Source organism: Liolophura sinensis, chromosome 6 (assembly GCF_032854445.1).
Source record: "Liolophura sinensis isolate JHLJ2023 chromosome 6, CUHK_Ljap_v2, whole genome shotgun sequence".
Classification (NCBI taxonomy): Eukaryota; Metazoa; Mollusca; class Polyplacophora; order Chitonida; family Chitonidae; genus Liolophura; species Liolophura sinensis.
The window spans coordinates 64,742,777-64,767,121 of NC_088300.1; the positions used below are offsets into that span (position 1 = coordinate 64,742,777).

Below are 24,345 nucleotides of genomic sequence, written 5' to 3' on the forward strand. Positions count from 1 at the left end.
TCCTACCGGACGGCCTATAGAGGTCGCGTCAGTCTGATCTTGTTCCCATATGACAGCGGGCATCAAATCACGATGCATAACACTATTTGCCTGGAACAAGTACTTGGGTACAGGGTGTCACATACCACCACTTTGAGAAGGCGATCGTGTTAGAGAAACTTCGTGACGGCAACTGCAAACATTTTGAATTATGGATCCACTGTTTTTAGCTTACAGCTTCTACAGACGAAAGAAATTCGAACAGTGTATAGACCTCTGCTCTCAGCTGTTGGAGAAAAATCCTTATGACCAGGTATGAGACGTCACACAGTAACAACAACAGCATCAAAGTGTCCATGGTGACAGTAACATCCACTGTTCATCCGAGGCTTCACCAGCCGTGTTAGGATAGAGGATAAAATGTGGATTTAGTCAGGGCTTGCAATCGTTGCCGTGACTTTAACATCATCATAAAGGTCATTTGATGGAACAGCCATTGAGACTCTGAACTGGCTTTTTTCACCCTAAGGCAACATGTGGCCTTACATGTCAGATATTAAATATAAATTATTTACACTCAGCTTAATAAAGTTTGATTGTGGAAAGTTATTTTCGGACATGTATTAAATATATTTGAATGAGTTTTATGCTAAGTAACATGCATTATATGATAGCCTGTTTCTCAAAGAAAATCATTTAGGTTAACACTTATTGTAGGTAAAAAGAGAGCAGCATAGAAGATATCAATAGGTGGTCAACATAAGGTGCCATGTGTACAAGTCACATTGACTTTGTCAACCTTCCTCTGACTATAGCATGCTAGATATAGAACTGAAGCAAGTATAAGTGTATGATCATTGTCTTACAAAAATGATGCTTTCTTTTAATTTTGTCACTTGTTTTTTTTTTAAATCTGGATTATCATGAAAAAAATTGTCAGGTTGATTTTGTTATCTTCTTTTGAACTAAAGGCAGCATGGACCTTAAAGACCCAGGCGCTTACTGAGGAAGTTTATGTAGATGAAGTGGATGTAGAGGAAGAAGGAATCGCTGAAATGTTGATGGATGATAATGCTATAGCTTCAGTGGCCAGACCTGGGACCTCATTGAAGAAGCCTGGGACAGGCCAAGGCGCCCCAAGTCAGGGCATCAGGTAGGACAAGGATGATTTTCGTTTGTTTGGTTACTTATTTATTTTGTTATTTGATATAAAGATGAAAGCTTGTGTTTTTTTTGTTTTGTTTTTTCACATATCTATTGAAGTCACACTAACTGATAATTTATGCCAAGTAAAAAAAAAACACTATCTGGAATCTTTCATCTGTAGTACATGTCATTATGTCTTAAATTGTCATATCTTTTGGTACTTGTCTATCTTTCATTCTCATTTCCATCTTTCACTCTTTATTCATGGTATTCACTCTGTAATTATGTATAATATCCTCTTTAATTACATCTGTATAGTGTATACTTAAACACATATATGTATTAAACTGGAAGGTGTGGTTTTGTTTATAAACTATCGCAAAGAAACAAACAATTGAAATAGTACCTGTTGTAAAGTGCTTGAGAATGAAAGTGTATTTTTAATGACCCATGTGCTGATTTTCAATGTGTTAATTTCTCACAGACCCATGTCTCAATCTGGCCGACCATTGAGTGGGTTTGTGCGTCCGGGGACTCAGTCTGGGAGACCGGGCACCATGGAGCAAGCCATCAGAACCCCACGAACTGCCCACACTGCTAGACCTGTCACCAGTGCCTCAGGCAGATTTGTCAGGTTGGGAACAGTAAGTAATATACACCTGGTGTACATTATTTAGTGTTTGCTTTGAGAGACATTCTTACTTGCACAATAACTACTTGTACAATGTGAATTATGTTTGTTTGGTTGACACAAATTAATTCTTTTCCTGTCTCAAAAAAAGGTCTGAAATTGTTTTATAGGTATTGCTCACATGCTCTTTGTGAAATCTGTTTCAGGCTTCGATGTTGTCATCTCCAGATGGGCCTTTCATTAATTTATCCAGGCTCAACTTTTCGAAGTATGCAGCAAGACCTAATCTGGCCAAGAGTCTGTTTGAGTACATTTTCCATCATGAAAATGATGTCAGAAATGTAAGTGAAGTGTGTACACATTAAGATGTCTTGGATTGAAATGGTATACATGTAGTATAATTCTTGGTGTTGAGAGGTTTATAATCATCGCTGTTCTTATTGAAAAGTTCCTGAAGAAATAAGTAATTACAATCAGAAATATCAGATGAATTATAATGTCATTAAAAGTCTGGCATCCTGATGATTTTGTTTAGCACACCACCATTTTACATGGTATTTTCGTTAGTTTAGAAATGTCCATTTAAAAATATGCTTGCCATATAATAAAGTTGGCATATTATGATACATGCTGCCCTACATCAGGTACACCAATTTTTGTATTTTGTGGTTTAAAAAAGTAAATGCTTGCACTATCAAGATTAATGAGCTGCATTATCTCTCAAGTATCATTTTTTCCTGCAGAGTTTAGAGTTGGCAGCGTTGTCAACAGAGGCATGTGGGTTTAAGGACTGGTGGTGGAAGGTACAGCTGGCCAAGTGTTATTACAGGTAAAAGGCCTGAATCAGTTGTAGCTGTAAAGTAGATTTGATTATGTGCAGTGAGTTTTGAAACATCCTTCAACTACTAGACTGATGTTTTAATAATCATTTAAAATCATTCTTACCTAGCTAAAGTGGCATCGTGATTCATGATGTATTTGACTTTCCAATTATTCTACCTATTCCTCACGTTTGAATGAGGAGATTTTGAAATACTGAAGCTGTGACATTCCAAGAGGGAAATGTGACATTGAGGCCATCAGCGAGCTTCATGAAACTGGCCCCTGGTGTTATTTGTGGTGTGTGTACTGATTCAGAGCAGAAGTGGAAGCACCAAAAAACTTTTTACCTGAGAAGTCATTTGTACCTTTTCTAAAAAGGGATTACACTATACTTGTATATTAGGAACATCTGAGGAAAATGTAAACATACATGTACATAAACCTTGATCCACCTCCCTTTGCCTTTCATTTACAAAACCCTGACCATGACACCTGCGTTATGATAAATGACCGAAAATTTTGCCGCTTTTTTAAAACTAAATAAATTCCATAAAATCGTATATTTGGTACTGATGCATACATTTTTCCAGTATGCTATCATATTAACCTTCCAAACAGACCTCAAAATACCTTTCCAAGGTCAATGACACTCTTAGAATCAGACAAAATGTGCAGCTTAGTCATGAGCGAAACTTGTGAAACTATGGTTTGTCATTTACCATAACCTGTTAAACTGTTTGCAGACTTGGGATGTACAGGGAAGCTGAGAAGCAGCTGAAATCAGCTGTGAAACAGCAGGACATGGTAGACACCTACTTGTACCTGTGTAAAGTCTATGTGAAACTGGACCAGCCTTTGACAGCCATAGAGATCTTCAGTCAGGGGCTGGAGAAGTTCCCAGGGGAGACTGCCCTCATCAGTGGCATTGCCAGGATTTACGAGGTAAGCGAAGCTTTTGTTGTTGAATTTTGTATGTGGGTGAGTGTGGTTGAATCTTAAGTTGGGTTATGTTTGGAACGTGAAATACCAGCCTTGATTCTGTTCCATTTGTCTCCCAAGATAAGTGGTTGTGTATTAACCTTGTCAAATCAGCAACAGTAAACTTCAAAAACAAAAACAAAAATTATTAAATCCTATTAAATGTCCTTACATCAACAAAAACAACAAAATTGCAAGGAAATGTACGTGCACGGCTTTGTGAAAAATCACCAGGTTCCATATAAAAGAGTTGGTGTAATTTTACATCTGCAGGGCATGAATGAGATGGACAAGGCTGTGAAGTTGTACAGGGATGTATTACACCATGATAACATGCATGTGGAAGCCATAGCTTGTATAGCCACAAACCATTTCTACACAGACCAACCGGAAGTGGCACTCAAGTTCTACAGGTGAGAAACTGTGATAACCTTTTATTTTTTCAGTTACCCACCTGGCCTGGGTTACAGGGTACATTGTAGATTAGTTTATCTAGTTTCGGAACATTTTTGTTACAGTCTTGCTGTATCTATATATGTGTATAATGTTCCAATATTACAGTTGTACCGAAACACTAATCAGGTTCAGCACTGATGATTTGTCAGTGGCATCATTTTTGATTTGTCATGATGAACAATATTTTCAGAAGGATGATGGACTGTGTCTGTGTGGACTGAAGATAATATTAATGTAGAGTTAGATCTAAAACAGCACGCTATAACTGAACCTGGAATGCCTTCAAGTAATCAAATTTACTCTTTTTGATACCTCGTAATAAAGTTGATATTTCGTTATGAATGTACAATGTGAAACAGAAGAAAGAGACACTTGTTTTTCATAATGTGACATACATATATATAATACTTTGCATGTAATACAAAAAAGTTAACTTCTTTGTTATGCAGATCCTCGAAATATCCCAGAAGTTTCTGTGAAGTATTTAATTTTATCTCAGTCTTTAAACATGAACAGGCATTTCCCGAATAAATGCCAAAATCTGCCTTTCTAAGGACATGTAATTAAAATATGTTCAATCGTATCTTACTGATCACACCAGTCACAGGTACTCATTGACCATCACTCTGACCAGATACTTATTGCATGGATAAATAGAGAGCAAAATGTTGTATTGATTTATTTGATTGGGGTTTTTTTTGCCGTACTCAAGAATATTTCACTTATATGATGGCGGCCAGCATTATGGTGGGAGGAAACCGAGCAGAGCCCGGGGGAAACCCACGACCATCCGCAGGTTGCTGGTAAACCCAAAATCTTGTATTGCATTGATTTCACTTTGTTATTTACACCATTTTCATGAGATAAAAGCCAAATTTTTTGATCATTTAATAGCTGTTCCTACAGAAATGTGATCTAAAAGAAGTTTTAACATGAATTTAGTTGTTATTTTATCACTGTCCATTCTGTCTTGGATGTACATCATATCAAAATTTAAGTTTTGTCTTTTACCGGCAACAAAAGGGTGATGTGAAACATTTTTCAAAATAGCAGTTTCCAGAGTTTTTGAAGTTTTATAGATGTTGTACATGTGTGTTACTGGGATACTGCTGACCAAGTAAATTCAACGGTTTAAAAGTGCCAGTTTCGTCAAACAAATCTCTGATATACACAATTTCAGCTTCTCACCAGAATGCATCATAAATAGATTTTCCTCCTTTCAAAATGAGTTTAGTGTTCCAAACAATTTGATCATAAAGCAGAACTTTAGTGGATTATTCATTAATATAAAACCCAGAGAATTCAGACCTCCCATATCCTTAAACATCACACATCTTTTAACTTTGTCGTTTTTATAATTCCATATAAATTTATATAATTCTGAGTTGACTATTTTACAGTACTGTGTTTTTAATGGAAGCACACTGGCCAAATAAACCATTCTTTAGGTGTCATCTAAAGAAACTCTGATTATCCTTAGTTGTAACCGTACGATGACATTGTTGTGCCCCTTGGGTCCCAGAGTAGTATCACTGCATGAGTTATGTCCCTTGAGACTCAGAGAAGCTGTTGGAGTGAATCTGTACTGTCTCACAGGATCTGGTGTTCGCAAGGTGGAACTAAACACTGATTTTCTTGAGTATTTTTTTGTTATTTCACTGACTTGGTAGGTTACATCCTGATCTGATGTTTTGTCATGTTTAGGGCTCTGCCAGAAGTCTCAGTCAGCCGTGAACCTGCAATGTCCAGTGACAAAAGTGGATATCACTTTGTCATCATAACGATACTATTTAAGATTCACAAGATTAAAAATTAATAACATTTTTATTAACAGCTGTGTAAAGTAATATTTTGTGTTAGAATGGCCACTTCATCTTTGTTATACCTGTTGACATCATCAGTTATGTGAACGTACATGTATTTGATCTGACATTGCTGCACTACAACTAACCTGGCAACTCTGCTGCATGGTTGAATAAAGGTCAACATTAATGATTGTCATTATTTCTATATCTATAATAACACTGTATTACATATAAGAACTCTCCCCGAACAATTTGACGTACCTGTGAAATAATAATAAGGCTTCAAAGTATGGAATTTTCGCCTTGGGCCAATCTGCTATCAGTTGGTCTACTTTTGACTTGTGACATCATGCACTGAAAATCGTTTGGGGTGTCACCAAATCAGAGACTGCTACGGCTGATTAGTGTTTTTTTGTAAATGTTAATTTTACCCATTTGGACTATAAACCAATGTTTATATTTATCCTGTGTTACTTTTACATAAAGATGTATTCAGTAACGATGTTTCCAATTAACAAATCTTGAGATATTTCCAGGCTTTTTTTTTAGCACTGCAGACAGTATTTCACTGATTTTGCTCTGTTTTTTTTTTTTTTTTTTTTTGGTTATCTTTCGCATTATTTTTATGTTGCCTAAATACTTTTACTCCATGTTGCATTAAATTTATGTGAGGCACAATAAGGATACTTGATACGTATGTAATTCACAGGGTAGTGATGTGGCTAGCTTTTGGCGTAACTGTCATTATCCAACATACGTGCTTCAAGGGCCTTCACTCTAGATGCTTGACTTTGTCATGTTGATTGCAGAGTTATTTCCCTTAATTTTGTGTCACTGTTAAACACATTCTCTTTCACTGAAAATAAGAAAGTTGCTTTGCTTGCTGATGTGCCAAATGAACATTTAGTGTCAGACTTAAAAGACAACACTAGACCAAATGTATCAATGCATAGTTACAGTTTCTGACATAAAGTGGAAAGAACATACCTGTTTATTTTTGTGATATTGGATAACATTGGATAACGCGCACATTGAGAGAATCGAAAATGCTGCCATGTTTTTAGTTTTAACCAATCGTGTGTGAGTTATTTCTATTATCCGAGATTGCCACTGTTTTCATTGACGTCACCCAAACCTTTTAGCCATACGAGCTTGAGGTACATTGACATGAAGTGACATGACATCATATTTCTGGTTTTTCTAACATGGAGTATCCCGCAGTTTGTAAGAATTCCAAATTAAAAGTGATTTAATGTGTCAGAACAAAAATGTTGTGGGAGATTAGATCTGTTTTCACCCCTCTTCTTAAACAAGTAAAACTGAATTATTTATTGTCTTTTCTTGTAATCTTCATTTTCAGTTTGTGCTCAAATACATGCACATGTCTACATGTATACATGTGATTACCACCCTTGTCCATCCTTCATCATATATCGTTCTTGCACATCACTGGAAATGAGGAATAACCACCATCTTGTACTTGTTTAGTTCTGAATTACAATTTACAGGAGTATGTTTTATATTTTGGTGGCCTTCTCAAGTTTTTTAAGTGGCCAAAAACATGTCCTGTATGTATGACTCGACTTGAGGAATCAGTCATTATCCCTTCAAAAACATAATTGATGGAGACTGGATGAGAATATTGTAAATTCACCATATTTGATGTTTATTGAATACTGATGAATTTGTGGTTATGAATTTTTGTTAAGGCCTCCATTTTCTCTATGTGAAATGTACTAACAGAATTATTGTCAAACTTCATACAAGGGCAACACGCATCCCAAAATGAGATATTGTAAATTTTACAACAGATTTACACCACGTCAATTATTTTCAAGAGAAAATATCATGTTGAGGGCAATTTTTTCCAATCTACTGCCTAGTGGAATTTTTTTCAGAATTTAAAAACATCTCCGAAGATCTGAGGATTGGGGTAGGGGGAGGTGGGGTGGTGCATTGGGGAGGTGGGTTGGGGTGGAGATGTTGGAACTTTTGCACATTTGATGTACAGGTGGACACACAACCCAGAACTTTTCCAGAAAAGTCAAGTTGCCCAAAATATTTAGACATCAGATGAAGTTTTGCCTTTTGGTGGTTTTGTGCTCTCTAATATTATAACTCAAAAGATGTACTGAAATGTGATTCAAGATTCAAAGGGTCTATTTGCTCTGAGTAAAACCTATTTTTTTTTTCATTTTTGCTTTATTAAAAAAAGTCGAAGGACTTGTTGAACCCATCATTAATTAGTCAATTAGCAGTTCTAACCATGCTGTCATGTTAAAGTTCTGTTATAATTCCACCTAATTATTCACAAAGTTAATTTGAAGCTCACCTGACATAAGTTCAGCAGATTTTATACATATTAATTGCTGTTATTTCTTTCTTACATCATTGTATATTGGTAAAGAGTTTCAGAAAACTTGCTGAATTTAAATAGCAAAATATTTTTTTACTTCAGCATTCCATTTTGTGCAGCTATTTCATGCACTAATAGATAAACATTGACTGTGTGAGTTAAAAAAAAAAAGCCAGACATGTACTCAAAACTGATGTGAAATGTTTGCATTAGCTCTGCAACAGTTAAGTTCCTTGGCTATCATAAACAAATCATTTAAGCTTTCACTGATGCAGTCATAGAACCACTAACAGTACCAAAACATAATTTTAGTGTACGTGAACATGCAGCTTAGCACCTGGGTGGTAAAGTAGAGTGTGTGGGTGACAGACTCTTCTCTCCCACCCTGTCATTACTCTGTTTGTTAACCCTGGCAGGGCATGTAAGTGGCCTGGAGAATGTGGATTGGTGGCCTATGTGCCATTGCCGTGATTGATCTCAGTCAGATTGCTCTAATTACCCAAGCTCTGTGTTTTAGCCACGACTAAGTGGCCCTTGATGGCTGTAATTGTCCATTTGTACAGGAAACCAGCCAGCAGAACCAGAAATTATTCCCACTCACAGCCTAATGTTGGTCACCTCAGCCAAGGTTTAGGATTAGTGGCTAGACTTTGGGCTCTCGGCAAATACCATATTCATGGAAATTCGGAAATACATCAGCCAGTAGTTCTGGCCACCCTATACCGTGTGGGACCAACTGTGATTAGGGATTAGTAACAAAATCACCAATAGTCAAGCACAATCTCATTTCCTGAGGTTTGGGTGTCTCTGTGTATCATGTATAGGTTAAAGTGGATAGGCTGTGTACACTGTAGGTGTGATAATGTACTGCCTGCCTGCAGCCATGGCATCTAAATTACTAACTTCAGTATTAGTTATAATGTTTGCTGTTAATCATTTGTTAATAGCTTTTTGTCTTGATAGAATGAAGGCTTATAAAGTATGCAAACAAATTCCATCAGATAAACATACCATTCATCACAAGATTCTTTTTTTTTCTCTCATTATAATAGATAATTATGATTTCACCAGTCTGTTAGTGGGACAGTCAAAAGAAATGTTGGTGAGGAAAAAAAGTGGACCGGAAAAATATGAAAAAATGTGTGAAAGCCATTTCAGTTTACAGCTATAACAGAACTGATGAATACATGAATATTATTTGTCTGAATGGGTCATTGATAACAATTATGACATTACCTATATATATTCAAACACATCATAGTGGGTTAATTATTCTCATTAGTACAAAACACAAACATTTTGTTGAAACTCCTGCGCCATTTGCACGTCTCCATTGGTAAGCTGGTCTGTAGTATCCTGGAGCCTCAAGGGCGGGACAATCCTTGCATTTATGCTGTGATTATTAATCCCAATCTTAAATGCTCCCCCCAAACACCTAACATACCCTGGCGACTTGTTAGAAATTTGGCACTCATCATAGGGCCATTTTAATCTTTTTGCTCAAATGTTATTGTCTTAAAATGTTGAAAGGAAAAGACATAAGTATAATGAAGACTGTTTTATGTTGTCTTTTGCTTTAAAATGATTTTATATTAACAGTATCACAAGAATTGAGATATTTGCTGTATCTCGTGTGGCAATTACTAGTAGTTCTGTTTATAAAAGCTGACTGGGTTATGTTGATGAAAATATTGTCAGAAAACTTTATGTTTGGATAATATTCAAATGAACTTTTGCAAATACATGCAGTTGCGGCTGTTTTAATGCTGCGTTAAAATATTTTTGTTATGGAAATTTTACTGTATGTTTCAGACGTCTCCTACAGATGGGACTTTATAATGCTGAGCTGTTTAACAACTTGGGACTGTGCTGTTTTTATGCCCAGCAATATGATATGACCTTAACCTGCTTTGAGAGAGCGCTGTCATTGGCTGATGATCAAACACTGGCTGACATCTGGTATAACGTGGGTCTTGTTGCACTGGTCAGTATTTATACCTGTTTAGGAACTAATAGGGGAGTTTTGAGAATGAACTCTTTTGTTACTAGAAGGAAAAACAATCCTATCATTGTCTCCTCTGTCATGTTACGTGTTGAAAATGTTTGTAAACTTTAGTTGACATGAATTTACTGATGACCAGTCTGGTCATGTTCCAAAGGCACAAATGACATCTCTTTTCTTCAGAGATTTCTTAAGTTCACAAACATTCGGCTCCTCAATTTTCTCCTTGGTGTGTCCATCCTAGATAACTTTATCACTCATGCTGTATTAAATGTAATCAGAAATAGTTCACTTACGTTTCTCATGGTGCAGTAGGACTTATTTCACCTTCAGCAATAAAAGAGTTTGAAATGGAAACACCCCTGTTAGTGAGAGTTGTCGCAGGAGGAGTTTTTGTCTATCCCAACCAAATTTGGCAAGTTGTTGCTCTTGTTAAGAATATAGTGTTATGTCATCTTAGCTCTGGGACCTTGTGCTATTTGAATGACATTTCAAACCCAAAGTGATTAAGTTCACATCATTCAATCTGCAAGACCAAACAAATGCTGTACTTTTGAAGTGTAATTAATACATTGTACCCTTAAGTAAAGGATATAAACTTGACATCGTCTGTTATTAAAGATTTGCATCAAGTTTGTAAGAACCTGTGTTACCAAGCACATTAAAAAAATGTTAATTTTCTGGGAATATATGCTTTTGTACAGTTGCTTTTCACAGTTTTTGTGAGATATAACACATATTCTAGTGTTGCAGTCATTCTTTGTGTATGTTCTTTACAACAGGGGTATCGGGGATATGAGCCTGGCCTATCAATGTTTCCGCCTGGCTCTCTCCTGTAACAATGATCACGCTGAAGCTTACAACAACCTTGGTGTTCTGGAGATGAGGAAAGGACACATAGAACTGGTGAGTTTAAATGCCAATAGTACCACCTGTGTGTGGTTTGCCATTTGTATGATTTGGTGTCCAGGGACACCCAGCCCTTAAAGGCCATGTCACAGGGGTACCTGATATTGAATTCGACACATTGATTCATTAGTGTAGTATGTGTAGTTCAGCAAAGTACCTATTAAAAAAACTCACTTAAATTTTTTCACCAACTAGTCACCCTTGTGTACAAAATGTAGTACAGAAGCGTGATAAGTTTTGAAAATATCATATAAAGTCGCGATGTGATTTGCTGCTTTTCATATTTGGAGGCATCGCACCTTGTCAATTACCAGTATACTATATTTATTGTTTCTTCATGATTGAAGTTTTCAGTTGTCACAGCATTGAAATCTGTTTCCTGTTTGTTCCATGAGTCCACATGTATGTTTCATGAGTCCGCATATATATTTCAGGCGCGGGCATTCTTCCAAGCGGCCTTTACCCTTGCCCCTCACATGTTTGAGCCACACTACAACTTTGGAGCATTGTCTGACCAGGTTTGTACTTGTCATTTTTATGGACAAAGCTGTTTGACTATACAGATAAGCACCCTCAAATGTGCACATGATAATTGTTCTGTCATTGCTTTCGTTAATATTTTCTTTGCTCTCTAAGATATCTGTTGAAGTGTGTTGCTATTTTTTCTTCTATATATTATCCATATATTCTTCTTCTTTTCCCCTGTGTTTTTCATCACTCCATCAAGTGGAACAGATCTAACGCTCTTTTTTAAAAGGGGCAAGTGGGCACCAGAACCCTGTGCCCATCATTTTCATGACCAGTCGTGAACACTAATGCTTTATGATACAGCTATTGAGGGTTAAGGGCAGTCCACTAATCCAACAGACCAATGCATTTAGGCCTCTTAGAATAACATTCATTTTGACATTATCCTGGTCTAGAATTTCTGTATCTGTGATTGTACATGGTAGATATTTTGTTAAGGGAATGGATAAGGTTTGGGTATGCATAATTTTAAACATCTATTTTTTTGGTGAGATATGCTTACGTAATCTACATCTGTATGATTTGATAAACCCCACATGTGGTGCACTGGAATTCTTCAACCTGTTTGGATACTTGAGGGGTGCAGATGAACTTGGTGCATATAGCGTATATCGGGTGGGCATAAAAAAATGGGCCGTACTTTGATGCTGCATTGCTCCATTATCCTTTGTTCAAACCCTTTCACACTTAAGATATTCAAATGGCAGGATTTTGTTGATATACTGACCAATTTTCAAGGTTATAGCTTGAGTAGTCTGTACACAGGGTTAAAATGAAAACATAGCCTGAAAAACGCACTTTCCAGTGACCCACATTGCATCATCTGTCAAGTGTCATGAGTAGAGCGCATGCTGCACCTGTGTGACATGCGTCAATAAAGTGCGGATAAGTTGCCTGGCTCTAGTGTCAGAGAAACCCTTCCGCCAGATAGGCACATGTTTTGCTGAATCAAGATGGTTTTCTCTGCGGCGCACAAGGAATTGATCACGGAACATGAGTTTTTGACTCTGTTTTGATTTTGGTCCCATGAACAGAAATCTTAAAGGATGAAATTGAAATTTGGTCCGTACACTTGGGACATAATGGCTTTTGAGTGTGTAAATTTTAAAAGCTGATATAAGAGGGTTTCGGAGATATTGAGTGTCAAAGTACGGCCCATTTTTTTATGCCCACTCTGTATAGCACAAATTATGACTCATAATTACGTATACCATTTCTCGTTGGAAGAATGAAATTGGTCACATGTTTAGTTTATATCTGGAATCTGGATGTCTGAAATACCCCCCTTTCATCCCTTAATGTTTCCAAAAATAAAAGAAGACTAAGAAAACCTTTAAAGAAATGACAGGATGTAAATAGGTTGTTTCATAGGCCATTCATGGTGTGAATTTGTAGCACTACTGGTACATCTAGTTGGAATGGAGAAATGTAGCAATCAGAAGAGAATACAGTGTATATGAAAATCCATTATTGCAGTAAATACCTGAATGGGAGTAATTGTGAAAATAATTAACCGATTGTAGCTAAACTTAAGCATGCACAGGTATAGATGATAGGGAAGATGTTTGCTAAGTTTTATTGAAATTTGGGAGGAGATGCATGATTAAAATTGTGTCTGTAGACATTCAAACAGAGAGACAGACACACAAACAGAGTTATTCCAGTATACCCCTCCCCATCAATCTTCATCGAGGGGGGTATATAAGAATCTAATGGTAAAGAAATCCAAGAAATGTGTTTTTTAGCATTATAAACCATGGAGTTTAGTCTGAAAATCAAATTTTACAGGAATCCGTAACAGATCTTGAAGAGTGCCATGCAGCTGGCACACATGTAGCAGGTTTCAAGCATTCCAGCACCATTTACCATTGATAGCCTTCATCATCTGTTGTTGTGGTCTGTGGATATGGAATATTCTTGAGTAAAACACCAATCAAATAAATAAATAAATAAATAAATCTGTGGATATGGCTACCAACTCTTGAGTTCCACCATGTCCACAGTCATTTCACCGGCTCACCTGCAGTGACTGTTTGGCCGGACGTATACTGACTGCATCAAAGTTTGAAGGCTTCATTGTGTCTGTGTTATAGGGATGTGTTAGTATGCTGATGGTTACTTGACATTATCCAGGGCTTACTGATGTATTTAATAAAGTATGAATCACAACCCAGACAGCCTAAATAAGTGTTGTAGAGCGAGAAACATTTAGCTGAATATGGATGGATTTCCCAGGGCCACCATGTTTTTTCAAACCTCCTCATTCGAAGGGTTGAGGTTTTGTATTACGTAACATATGATTTGGCCATCAGCCTGTTGGCATTACCCTAGATTCCTCTACTTACTTGTCCAACTGGCACCAGAATTTTCACACGGCCTCGGCGTGATGAAGTTAAGTCTTGCAGTAAATACATTTCATGTGTTTATGTCTACTTCTTAAATGTTCTCACATGGAAAGAATCAAATTCAGATTCAGAATTGAATAAAATAGTAAAGAGGGGGAAAAGAAAAAATAAAGGAAATGAGGTGCATTAAAACACATTGTATTTATGTGATTCACTCAAGTTTTAGAGGGAAACCTTAAAAAAATACCTTAAAGTCGTGTCGGATGACAAGGAGCAAAAGTGTTCAAAAATATCTCTTATGTGAGGTTATATTTTATATTTTATTTTATAAGGTTATAGGTTGAAAACATCACTAAAAAAATCGTGAAAATGTGTGCAGAAATATGGAAAATGTAAGCCATGTATGCATTTGTCCAGTTGACCATTTTTACTATGCAATCAAAGTCACATGCAATCAAAGGAAAACATTTTAATGCTTTTTTTTCATTTTAAACAGATAAAAATTAACTTCAGATCTGTCAGAGTGATAATTTAAACCATTCTTGGTTTTGCCCACTTTTGTTTCATGGCTATTGAAGTTAAGTGTCACTTAAATGTGTTCCTGTATTCTAATGTTGCTTTTTCTCCCCTCTTGAATTTCACACTGGTATGTGTTGTTTGTGTAAAACTGTCTATAAAGTGGCTGGGAGTTTTAGTTATCAGATCTGTTTGGCTTATGGTTTGTGGTTTGACACCACACAAGAAAGGTCAAAGGAATCAATCCACAGACCACAAGAGTTTACTTAGATGTCAAACCTTAAACGTCCAATTCTAATCTGCAACACTAGAAGGACAAATCCTCAGCACTTCCATTTGTCATTAAGAAGCCATGTCATAGTAACCCCCACCCTCACCCAGTGTTTTAGACTCTGTCACCCATCAGAAAGTTGATACATGGTCATTTCCTGATCTTAGCAGATGTATAGGCTTACACCTCTCCTGGAGAGAGATTGTGGGGGTTGGGAGGGAGTTGTTATGAGTGATTAGTGTGTCACACTTGTCAGGCTGTGAGGACAGACTTGGGGAGTATTGATCCTCTCTGTGTGAAGCACCAGCCACATCAGGTCCATCAGGTCCATCACTTAGTACATATAATACACACCCAGGATCTCTCTGGGGCGGTACATTTCTTCCTCTTTTTTCAGAGGAATGTTTTTTTTTGTGTGTGTGCAAGTTTTTTGTTTAGGAAACTGTTGTATATTTACCTTAAAATTCCTAAAATGATGAAATTATGAGATGTGTGGGATAGTTTCATCTTTTTCATCAGAGGACTTCATTGAAAATATATTCATTGGGCATCACCCAACCAACCCTTGAAAATAAAAGGGCTCCTCCTCTAAAGTTTTTATGGGGATTTATTTTTTCTTTCAATGTTAATTTCTTTAAAATCTATATCTTTTTCATCACCAAGAAAAAAATAATTTCTACCGACTTTGGGTTATTATTTTTTTTTTTCAGAAAGGGGTTGGATTACACACCACAAAGAATTTTTGCAAGGATTGCTTGCCTTTATTGTCTGTCTTAAACTTTACCCCCAACAATGAGAGAACATGTATTTTTTAGTCTCAGCTTTTTGTTATTACGAAATAAACTGTCTGTCTTAACCACATTCATTCTGAGGTTAATAAAAGTGATACAAGCTACTGTTAAACAACATAGAGCCCTTTCCAAAAGTTTAGTTTGATCCATTCATTTATATCTTATAAAGGGTAGTAGATCATCCATTTGTCACACCTGTTAAATTTACAGAATCAATTTGGAAAAAATTGCTAATTACTACCAGTGGTAAGATATGTACAGCATGTGTGAAGAAAATTATGGCAGTGGACTTTACAAACATTGTGTAACAAATAAAGAGTGCCCTTATCCATCAGCTTTTCTGCATATGAAAGAGCAACTTTCAGTGCAATTTATGCACATTTATAATTTGATTTTGGAGAAAAAAATACATTGGTTGGATTGAATAATTTCAGAGCTTCAGAAAAAGTATAATTTCATCAATCTACCCAGAATAATGCCATCAGAATATGCTTGAATAAACACATTGCAAACATGTGAAAAGGTTGAAGAATTGCAGTATATTGCGTTTGGGGAATGCAAATGATTTATTATTGTTTAATAAACCTCTTTTATTGGATTTTTTTCAGGTTGGAGACTTGCAGAGTAGTTTCAATGCTGTCAAAAGAGCTCTGGATGCATTCCCAGAACATGCCGAATCCAAGGAGCTTCTCAACACTCTGAGGGAACATTTTTCCTTACTGTGATAGATGTTGGCTAATGAAAATGTCACCAGTATTTAATACAGTATCATGTACAAAACAAATCAAAGTGCTTTGTATGAAAAAGTTTCAAAAAGATTCCTAACTGTGTTATTCATGTACCAGGATTTGTAAACTTATATTTCGTCTGTGCTATACAATAAATATGATTTATCAAATTATGTTTTCCATGTTCAATGTTTCCAGACAAAGTGTCACAACAACTGTACATTCTTCCACACATCAGTGCTGGTCACTTTGATTTCCTCCATGCATCGGTGCTGGTCACTTTGATTTCATCTACACGTCAGTACTGGTCACTTTGATTTCCTCTACACATCAGTGCTGGTCACTTTGATTTCCTCTACACATCAGTGCTGGTCACTTTGATCTCCTGTACATGTCAATGCTGGTCACTGATTTCCTCCACACATCAATGCTGGTCAATTTGATTTCCTCTACACATCAGTGCTGGTCACTTTGATTTCCTCTACACATCACTTTGGTTTCTTAGACTTTCTCCACACATCAGAGCTGGTCACTTTGATTTCCTCTAGACATCAGTACTGGTCACTTTGATTTCCTCTACACATCAGTGCTGGTCACTTTGAATTCCTCCACGCATCAGTGCTGGTCACTTTGATTTCCTTTAGACCTCAGTACTAGTCACTTTGATTTCTTCCACACATCAGTGCTGGTCACATTGAATTCCTGTAGACATCAGTGCTGGTGAATTTGATTTCCTTTACAGATCAGTGCAGGTCACTTTGATTTCTCTACACATCAGTGCTTGTCACCTTGATTTCCCTTCCTTTTGTCAGAAGTGAGTTCAAGTTCAGCTCATGCCGGCTTCCATTCCGGCCATAAGTGGAAAGGTCTGCAGCAACCTGCAGATAGTCAAGGGTTTCCCTCCCATAATAGTGCTGGCCAATGTCTTATTAAAGTGAAATTTTCTTGAGTACGGCGTTAAACGCCAATCAAATAAATAAATAAATAAATATGGTTGTCAGGAGAGCAACATTCGGATGGTCATGGGTTTCCCCAGGGCTCTGCTCGGTTTCCTACCTCCATAATGCTGGCCAATGTCATATAAGTAAAATATTCTTGAGTATGGCATTAAACACCAATCAGCTAAATAAATGAATAAATATTGTTGTCAGGAGGCACATGGCATAGGTCAGTGATTTACTATGGATACTTTTTTGTTCCACCAATAAACCTGACCAAGATGGGGGAAGTAGCTCAGTGAGTAAAATGTGCAACTCCTAACCATGAGAGAGTTTGTAGATTCCTTCACTCTCAGTGTTTTTTAGGGACTTGGTTGACGTTGCTCATGCATGTGTATAATATATTCATACAGTCTTAATGTGTGTTGAAGATGACTTGCCTAGCACCATTATGGCGAGCAAGGCTGCGTGTAACATCTGGTGAAGATCGTCAGTAATGTTGCCTAAGTTCGATAATTTATCTATCCACTCCCAGTTTCCTCCAAACGTCAAAGTAATAAATGCTGTGAAAGTGGAAAATTCTTGAGTATGGTTTTTCTCATTGATCAAATAAACAATCTGGTTCTGGTGTCCATCACCTGACTTCATCTGGACACTGTGACAACTGCGCAACCTGAAACCAGTCAGAGAAGCCTTACCTGAGAGGTTTTGGAAAACTAGGTGATTTACTTCATGTAAAGAATAAGATTTGAGGGTATAAAACTTTCCTTTCTTGACACCACTGACATGTCCTAGTGCACAGGCGTACAGTTAATCAGGCAGTACTTTATTTCAAACGAGTTAAAACGTTTGCCTTGCAACATGAACTTGATCCATACTAAAAAGTTAGACATGACATTTACAGTAAAGAAAGTAATAGTGCACAGACAAAAAATACATGTAGTTAACACTTTGTAACAAAACGTAACATTAGAAAACAATATGTGTGCAAACCACAGGAAGAAGAAATATACTCATGTAGGTCCAATCCAATATGATACCTGTAATCAGGATGTAGACAAGTAATTAAAAAGAAATCTACAACTTGAAACATATGTGTCCTCTTCATTTGGAGATCTAAGTTGACAGATATTCTTCATAAATCTACTCTGCCAGGTCCAAGAAAGGCGTATGCACTGTATCTAACTTTGTACTGGTATACCTGTTTTACTTTCTTGTCTAAATGAGAACGCAGATGAACCACAGTAACCTGAGGTGACCTATAGTTTCGTCCCAAATACATTTTTAGAGGCAAATATATAGATGTTATATAATGTTATTTTTGCTGCTGAAACTAACATTTTCCCAGTTGAATGGTAGGCCTACTTTCCAAATTAAAATTTTCCCTATAGGATATAACCCTATCTTCCAAGCTAACATTTCCCCAGTAGGATATCACTCTACCTTCCAAACTAACACTTTCCCAGTAGAATATCACCCTACCTTCCAAACTATCATTTCCCCAGTAGGATATCACCCTACCTTCCAAACTATCATTTCCCCAATAGGGTATCACCCTACCTTCTAAACTAACATTTTACCTATAGGATATCACCCTACCTTCCGGCCTAGATTTCCCCAGTAGGATATCACTCTACCTTCCAAACTAACATTGTCCCAGTAGGATATCACCCTACCTTCCAAACTAACATTTTACCAATAGGATATCACCTTACCTTCCAAACTAACATTTCCCCAGTAGGGTATCACCCTACCTTCTAAACTAACATTTTACCAATAGGATATCACCTTACCTTCCAAACTAACATTTCCCCAGTAGGATATCACCATACCTTCAAAACTAACATTTCCCCAGTAGGATATCACCACACCTTCCAGACTAACATTTCCCCAGTAGGATATCACTCTACCTTCCAAACTAACATTTTACCAGTAGAATATCACCATACCTTCCAAACTAACATTTCCCCTGCAGGATATCACCCAACCATCCAAACAAACATCAAAACACCTTTCTTAAACCATGAATTCTCAGAATCATGGGAAATATGAGCAAATTTAATATGGACATCAGTGGGAGAAAAATAACCACCAATGAATTTTTTCTAATCACAGCTTGAAAAACAAAAAGAGTTCAAAGTAAGATTGGTTGTGTAAATGTCACTACTTATAAGTGCTGACAATATATCGTCAGTTAACTTCTTTTTTTTTTTCCACAGAATTTAATTCACGCCTTTTCAGTATCATGTTAGTTAAACAGCCCGCCCCTTTACGCCATACTCAAGAATATTTCACCTATACAACAGTGGCCATGAGGAAATTATGGTGGGAGGAAATCGAGCAGAGACCAGGGGAAAGCCACGACCATCCGCAGGTAGCTGACAGACCTTTCCACATACGGCACACAAGATAAAAATAATTACTTGAAATATTATCAGATGTGTTGCCTGTATTTATTGAGCCCTAGCCACACAGACGGTAGACTAGGTCATTTATTAACAAATAGATCTAGCCTACATATATGCGCTTATACAACTATATACACATAAAAATAAATAAATAAATGAAAAATATTCTACACAGGCCAATTACAGGCCTATGTTTGAAGTAAATAATAAGGTCTTCATTGTTTGGCATTGGACATGTTTATTTTCATCTTGTACATCGATTTCCCCTATTATATTAAGTTCATGTTTGCGTTATTATTTTTACTCCGTTATATTTATTATTTCTGTATTGTTCGTATTTTGACATCTAAACTATGAAAAACATTTCCACAAAACCATGTGTGATACGAGATTCCTTGATGACGTCATCAACACCAGCAGTTGGCCTCTGCCATACATTTGGACGAGTTCACTTTCTGCGTAATTTGATTGGTTCGTTAATCACGGTCAAAGAAAGGGAATTCCCAGTGATATGTTGTCTACCGTACATTAATATTACGGAGTAAGGACACACTTAAGTTATGTTGACCAACAGTATCACACGGATTTAGTTACAACGAGGAGTATAAGCATACGATGCCAGAAATGTGACAAAAGTTAATATTAACAGGGCGACAAATGAACCAATAAAAACCCCTCTTTCATAGGCCCGTCGGTCTTCATATGCTGATAGTGCGCTTCCAAATAGGGGCATACCCGTCATTGACTCACACAGGACGTTCGCTCGCCGGAACTTCGTCTGTAAACTAAAGTGAACAAGTTAATTTTCGAATTGACGTAAGTAAGTAGGAAACTTTCACATATAACGAAGTGTGTCGGGCGTACTGGTTCCGATTGAAAAGTGCTGATCGAATCGCAGGCTCGCTGTTATCGCTGCTGGCAAGGCGAGAACTACGGAATGCGTAGAGCAGTCCCAAACAGTGTGACCTAGATTTAGTGTGAAGATTTGGCCGGGACAGATGGACTTGTAGCGGGCTACCTCTTATATCCGTGGACTTACATCTTTACCCTTGAGACCTTTCTGTGTTAGATCGGGCTGTCAAAACTGTGGAAAGTCCGTCGGATGTGTTGCCGGGATACAAGACTGTGATGACAGAGTAGTTATTCTTTGTGCCTTGAGTGCGACTTAAAAAAGATCAAATTCTTGAAGGAAACTCGATCTGGATTTTCACCCAGCGCGCCTGTATGAGTTATCACAACTGCTGCAAACGGCCGGCTTCAGAACTTTAGTGGCTTTTTCCCGGCATGGTGAACTAGCCCACATATTTTATGTTTTAATAGTTGACATTTTCCTTTGGGAGGGTTTTATAAGAAAAGAACCGTCAATATGATGGTGGCAGATCTTGGCCCGATAGATGGGTCCTGGGAACTTAATATTACTGTGACAGATTTGCAAGTGGAGAGAACTTTACGGGTGACAGGCGATCTGCACATTGGCGGAGTTATGCTCCAGCTGGTCGAGGCATTGGGTGAGTAATTTTAACAAATTACACCCCATACGTTAAATATTGACATAATAATTGTTTAAATCATGTACAAAAAGTACACATATGGCATATCAGTTGCGTGGCAGTTCAAAGTTTAACTTAGGTTAATTCTGTGTTGTGAGTGACAGCTATTTTATACTACAACTTACCACACAATGACATCTGAATTTTGCTTAGTATCCACACCTGACAATAATATTAGAATATTTTATTGCTATAATGTATTGTAAATCACAGGAGCTCATAGTATTTGTCATAGCAAACGTATGCTTGGTTAATGCTGTGCAACACTGGTCTTTTGAAATATTAGTTGAATCACACATAATTTTTAATTTAAGTTGGTGCCCATGAGACAGTGTTGCCTGTAACAATATATCCATTTTATTGGCCTGTCATCAATCACTGGGGAATTGCAAAATTTTGAAATATGTATTGTTTTGTATCATTTCTTTTACTTCTGAGGCATAAAATGTGTACATGTATGTGCATGTTCTAGGGATCTATTCTAGGTCACCCCAACTTCTGATTCTTTTGCCCAACCATTTACCTGCTTAACAAGTTTTACATGTTTCGTTGTTGTTCTATCATGATTTGGTTTATTCTGATTATCCAGTTTTGTTTGTTTGCGGTGTTCCATATGTGCAGCACTACCCAGTAGATATGAAAAAACCTATGTGTTACTTTAGGTCGTGCAGTGATATGCAGTGCTTTTGTCATGCAGACAGTCTCCATTAATGATGAACTTTTTCCGTTTGAGGTTCATTTCAGCTTTATATTAAACATTTTAAACGTAGCCACCCACATTGATGTACATTTATAATTATCTTTTTACCAAAGCGTACACACATGTATATATGTCTCATTGTTCCTAAACACCTCACTGCACTGCTTTACACTGGTTGGACGTTTTATGGGTAACCATCCAACCTCAGTTTTGTTTGGCTCACATAGTCTGAATGTGAATCTTAGAGGAGCACCTCTCCCAATCCTGACATATTATCATTCCTGTGATTATTACTGATATCTACAATTGATGTGAATTTTAATTATTATGATTATTTTTTTTTGTTAGCAGAATTTGTAAATTAAAAAAAAAAAATTCTTTTCATGGAAAATCATTAATTAGCCTACTGTATTGAACTGAAATTTCTGTAATCTGATATAAATTGAATGCTAGTGACAGTTTAGCCTCAGTGGATAATTTGATTGTTGTATTTAATTTGAACCTCTAAAGTCTTCTCTAACAGGCCTGGGGTGTCCTTGAGAACGGTGGGGGCTGTGTTCTGTGTGCTCAAGAGATGGGAGGGTTAGGACTGGGATGTAAATGTGATGGAATGTTTGGCTTATTTGTCAAACAACTCTGACCTCATGTACAGTTTTCTCTTAGGTGTTAAAACCTTTGTTTGGACTTTGATAGGGCTCAAACACCAACTGGTCAGTTTGTTTACACAGAGGGTATACCTGTGACTGTGCCCCTGAATTAAGTAGTGGGAGATTTGTGAGCCTCTGTCAAGGTTCTGGTAGTACAGCATACTTGTGTACACATACTGGTGGGCTATAAACTATAACAACAATCCAGGCCATGGGACTGAGTGTTTAGGGCCTGTATACCTGAGCGGTATAAAAGTGGTGTCGGTCAGCTGTCAGGGTTATGTTCATCTAGGGGCTGTGTTCAGACAGCATGAAACTACATAATTGACATCAATGGCTCTATGTGAGTTCCCAAGATGAAAGGAGGCGCTCAACACATTTATAATAATGTAATTGGATTGTTAGAGGAGAACAACTCGATTTAATATTATTAACATCATGTATAGATGGGTGTTACAGGGGTGGAAGGAAAGATTCTGTGTGAATTTAAAGCTGTATAAATATATACGCCACGGATGATGCTACAAGCCTATGCTGACTTGTGTACAGGATACATATGTAGATGAACAATACATGTACATTCATGTCCCTGTGTGCTGTATCAAATGAAAAATGCCTTGAAGTGTTTGAAAAACTGAAAATATATGTGAGCTTGTTTCTGTACAAACAATTTATGGTGTATAGATATGTAATAGATGTCATTCTTTTGTTAATTGTTCAGATAATTATACTTTAATATGTATTTGATTGATCTTGTATTAAATTTGGCACATTTTTGAAAAATAACGATTTCAGCAGATGTGTTACCTCAACGTAATGAAGTTCTATTCTTTCTTTTGGAAAAGTAAATACCCTTTACATAGCCTCTTTAATCCAACTACTGGGTGCACTACAATAACAGATGTGTAAGTTAATGTTAATTCTCCCAGATGTAACCTAAAATCCTAGAAGTGAACAACAGGACTTGGACAGTAATCCTGTCAGGAGCGGCAGGCGGGGCTTAGGCAGCTTCCTAACTAACTTATCTGGAGGAAGCAGATCTGCCCAGCTGGTCTGAACTGCTGACAATCACAGCACTACAGTAGGCCGTGGAAATGTGTGATTTATCCAGCCTGAACACCGCATGCATCTTGCCCCTGTCATCTGCTCAAGTGCACTTATGTAACATTGCATATATCATGCGCATGTGTGCTTTCTTGACCATGCATGCATTGTCCTTTTGATTTCCTGTTGTGTGTGTTACTGAAAGTCCAAATGCTGCCAGCATATGTTAGTTACTTGAGTGACTACCCTAATTCCTCAACCTTTTCGCAAATGAAAGAGCAAAGCTCAGTGCAATTTATGCATATTTTTTAATTTATGTAGAAGATATAAACTTTTCTGCTAGAAAGTCATTGGAGGTTGTATAATACTTGTATTGGAGATCACTTTTATGTTATCGCCAATTTTGAGTAGCAATGACAATGTGCAATTTTGGTTCCAGTGCCATTATATTTTCAGTTCCCTTAGCTCTTGTGTTTTGGAATGTGCCCGGAACCATGAGTAATAAGTATGACCGCTGGGTGTGGTACACGGCATGAACTAGTCACATCTTGAAGCTATGCCAGTGTTTCCGTCAACATTATCAACACCATGGTTGAAAACCATGTATAGCTTTTGTGCATGTAGGTGCATGGTGGTGTACATGTATGTTTGTCTTTTAGTTTTGCTGGATTGTTAGATATTTAGGTGTTTTTGAAGCATATCCTTAGAGTCTGAAGAACAAAAATACATGGACAGACAATTATGGAGTTGCATCACAACAGTCTTACTTTCTGCAAAGTTGATGTTTTGGGACAG

General features: G+C 37.1%; 2 protein-coding genes across 2 annotated transcripts in view; both read left to right on the forward strand.

Annotated features, from left to right (window-relative positions):
* Positions 1–104: 104 nt before the first annotated feature.
* On the forward strand, positions 105–16,433 carry LOC135468103 (tetratricopeptide repeat protein 8-like). Its single transcript, XM_064746166.1, has 11 exons — positions 105–292; positions 951–1,132; positions 1,610–1,769; positions 1,963–2,097; positions 2,500–2,585; positions 3,322–3,520; positions 3,830–3,969; positions 9,986–10,156; positions 10,958–11,081; positions 11,519–11,602; positions 16,144–16,433. Exons 1-11 carry the CDS (start codon positions 191–193, stop codon positions 16,258–16,260), a joined length of 1,500 nt encoding a protein of 499 aa, XP_064602236.1. The 5' UTR covers positions 105–190; the 3' UTR covers positions 16,261–16,433.
* Positions 16,434–20,362: 3,929 nt separating this feature from the next.
* Positions 20,363–24,345, forward strand: part of LOC135467673 (fermitin family homolog 2-like) — a 47,816-nt gene continuing 43,833 nt past the window's right edge. The window contains exon 1 of the mRNA XM_064745472.1: positions 20,363–21,117. Coding sequence (XP_064601542.1) covers positions 20,976–21,117 — 142 coding nt within the window. The 5' untranslated portion in view covers positions 20,363–20,975. The remainder of the gene's footprint in view (positions 21,118–24,345) is intronic.

What these genes read in the sequence shown, in the direction of transcription:
- LOC135468103 (XM_064746166.1), top strand. Translation starts at nt 191, where the DNA reads ATGGATCCACTGTTTTTAGCTTACAGCTTCTACAGACGAAAGAAATTC. An exon ending in AGAAAAATCCTTATGACCAG is followed by an intron (nt 293 to 950) that starts GTATGAGACGTC and finishes TTTGAACTAAAG; the next exon opens with GCAGCATGGACCTTAAAGAC. An exon ending in ATGAAAATGATGTCAGAAAT is followed by an intron (nt 2,098 to 2,499) that starts GTAAGTGAAGTG and finishes TTTTTCCTGCAG; the next exon opens with AGTTTAGAGTTGGCAGCGTT.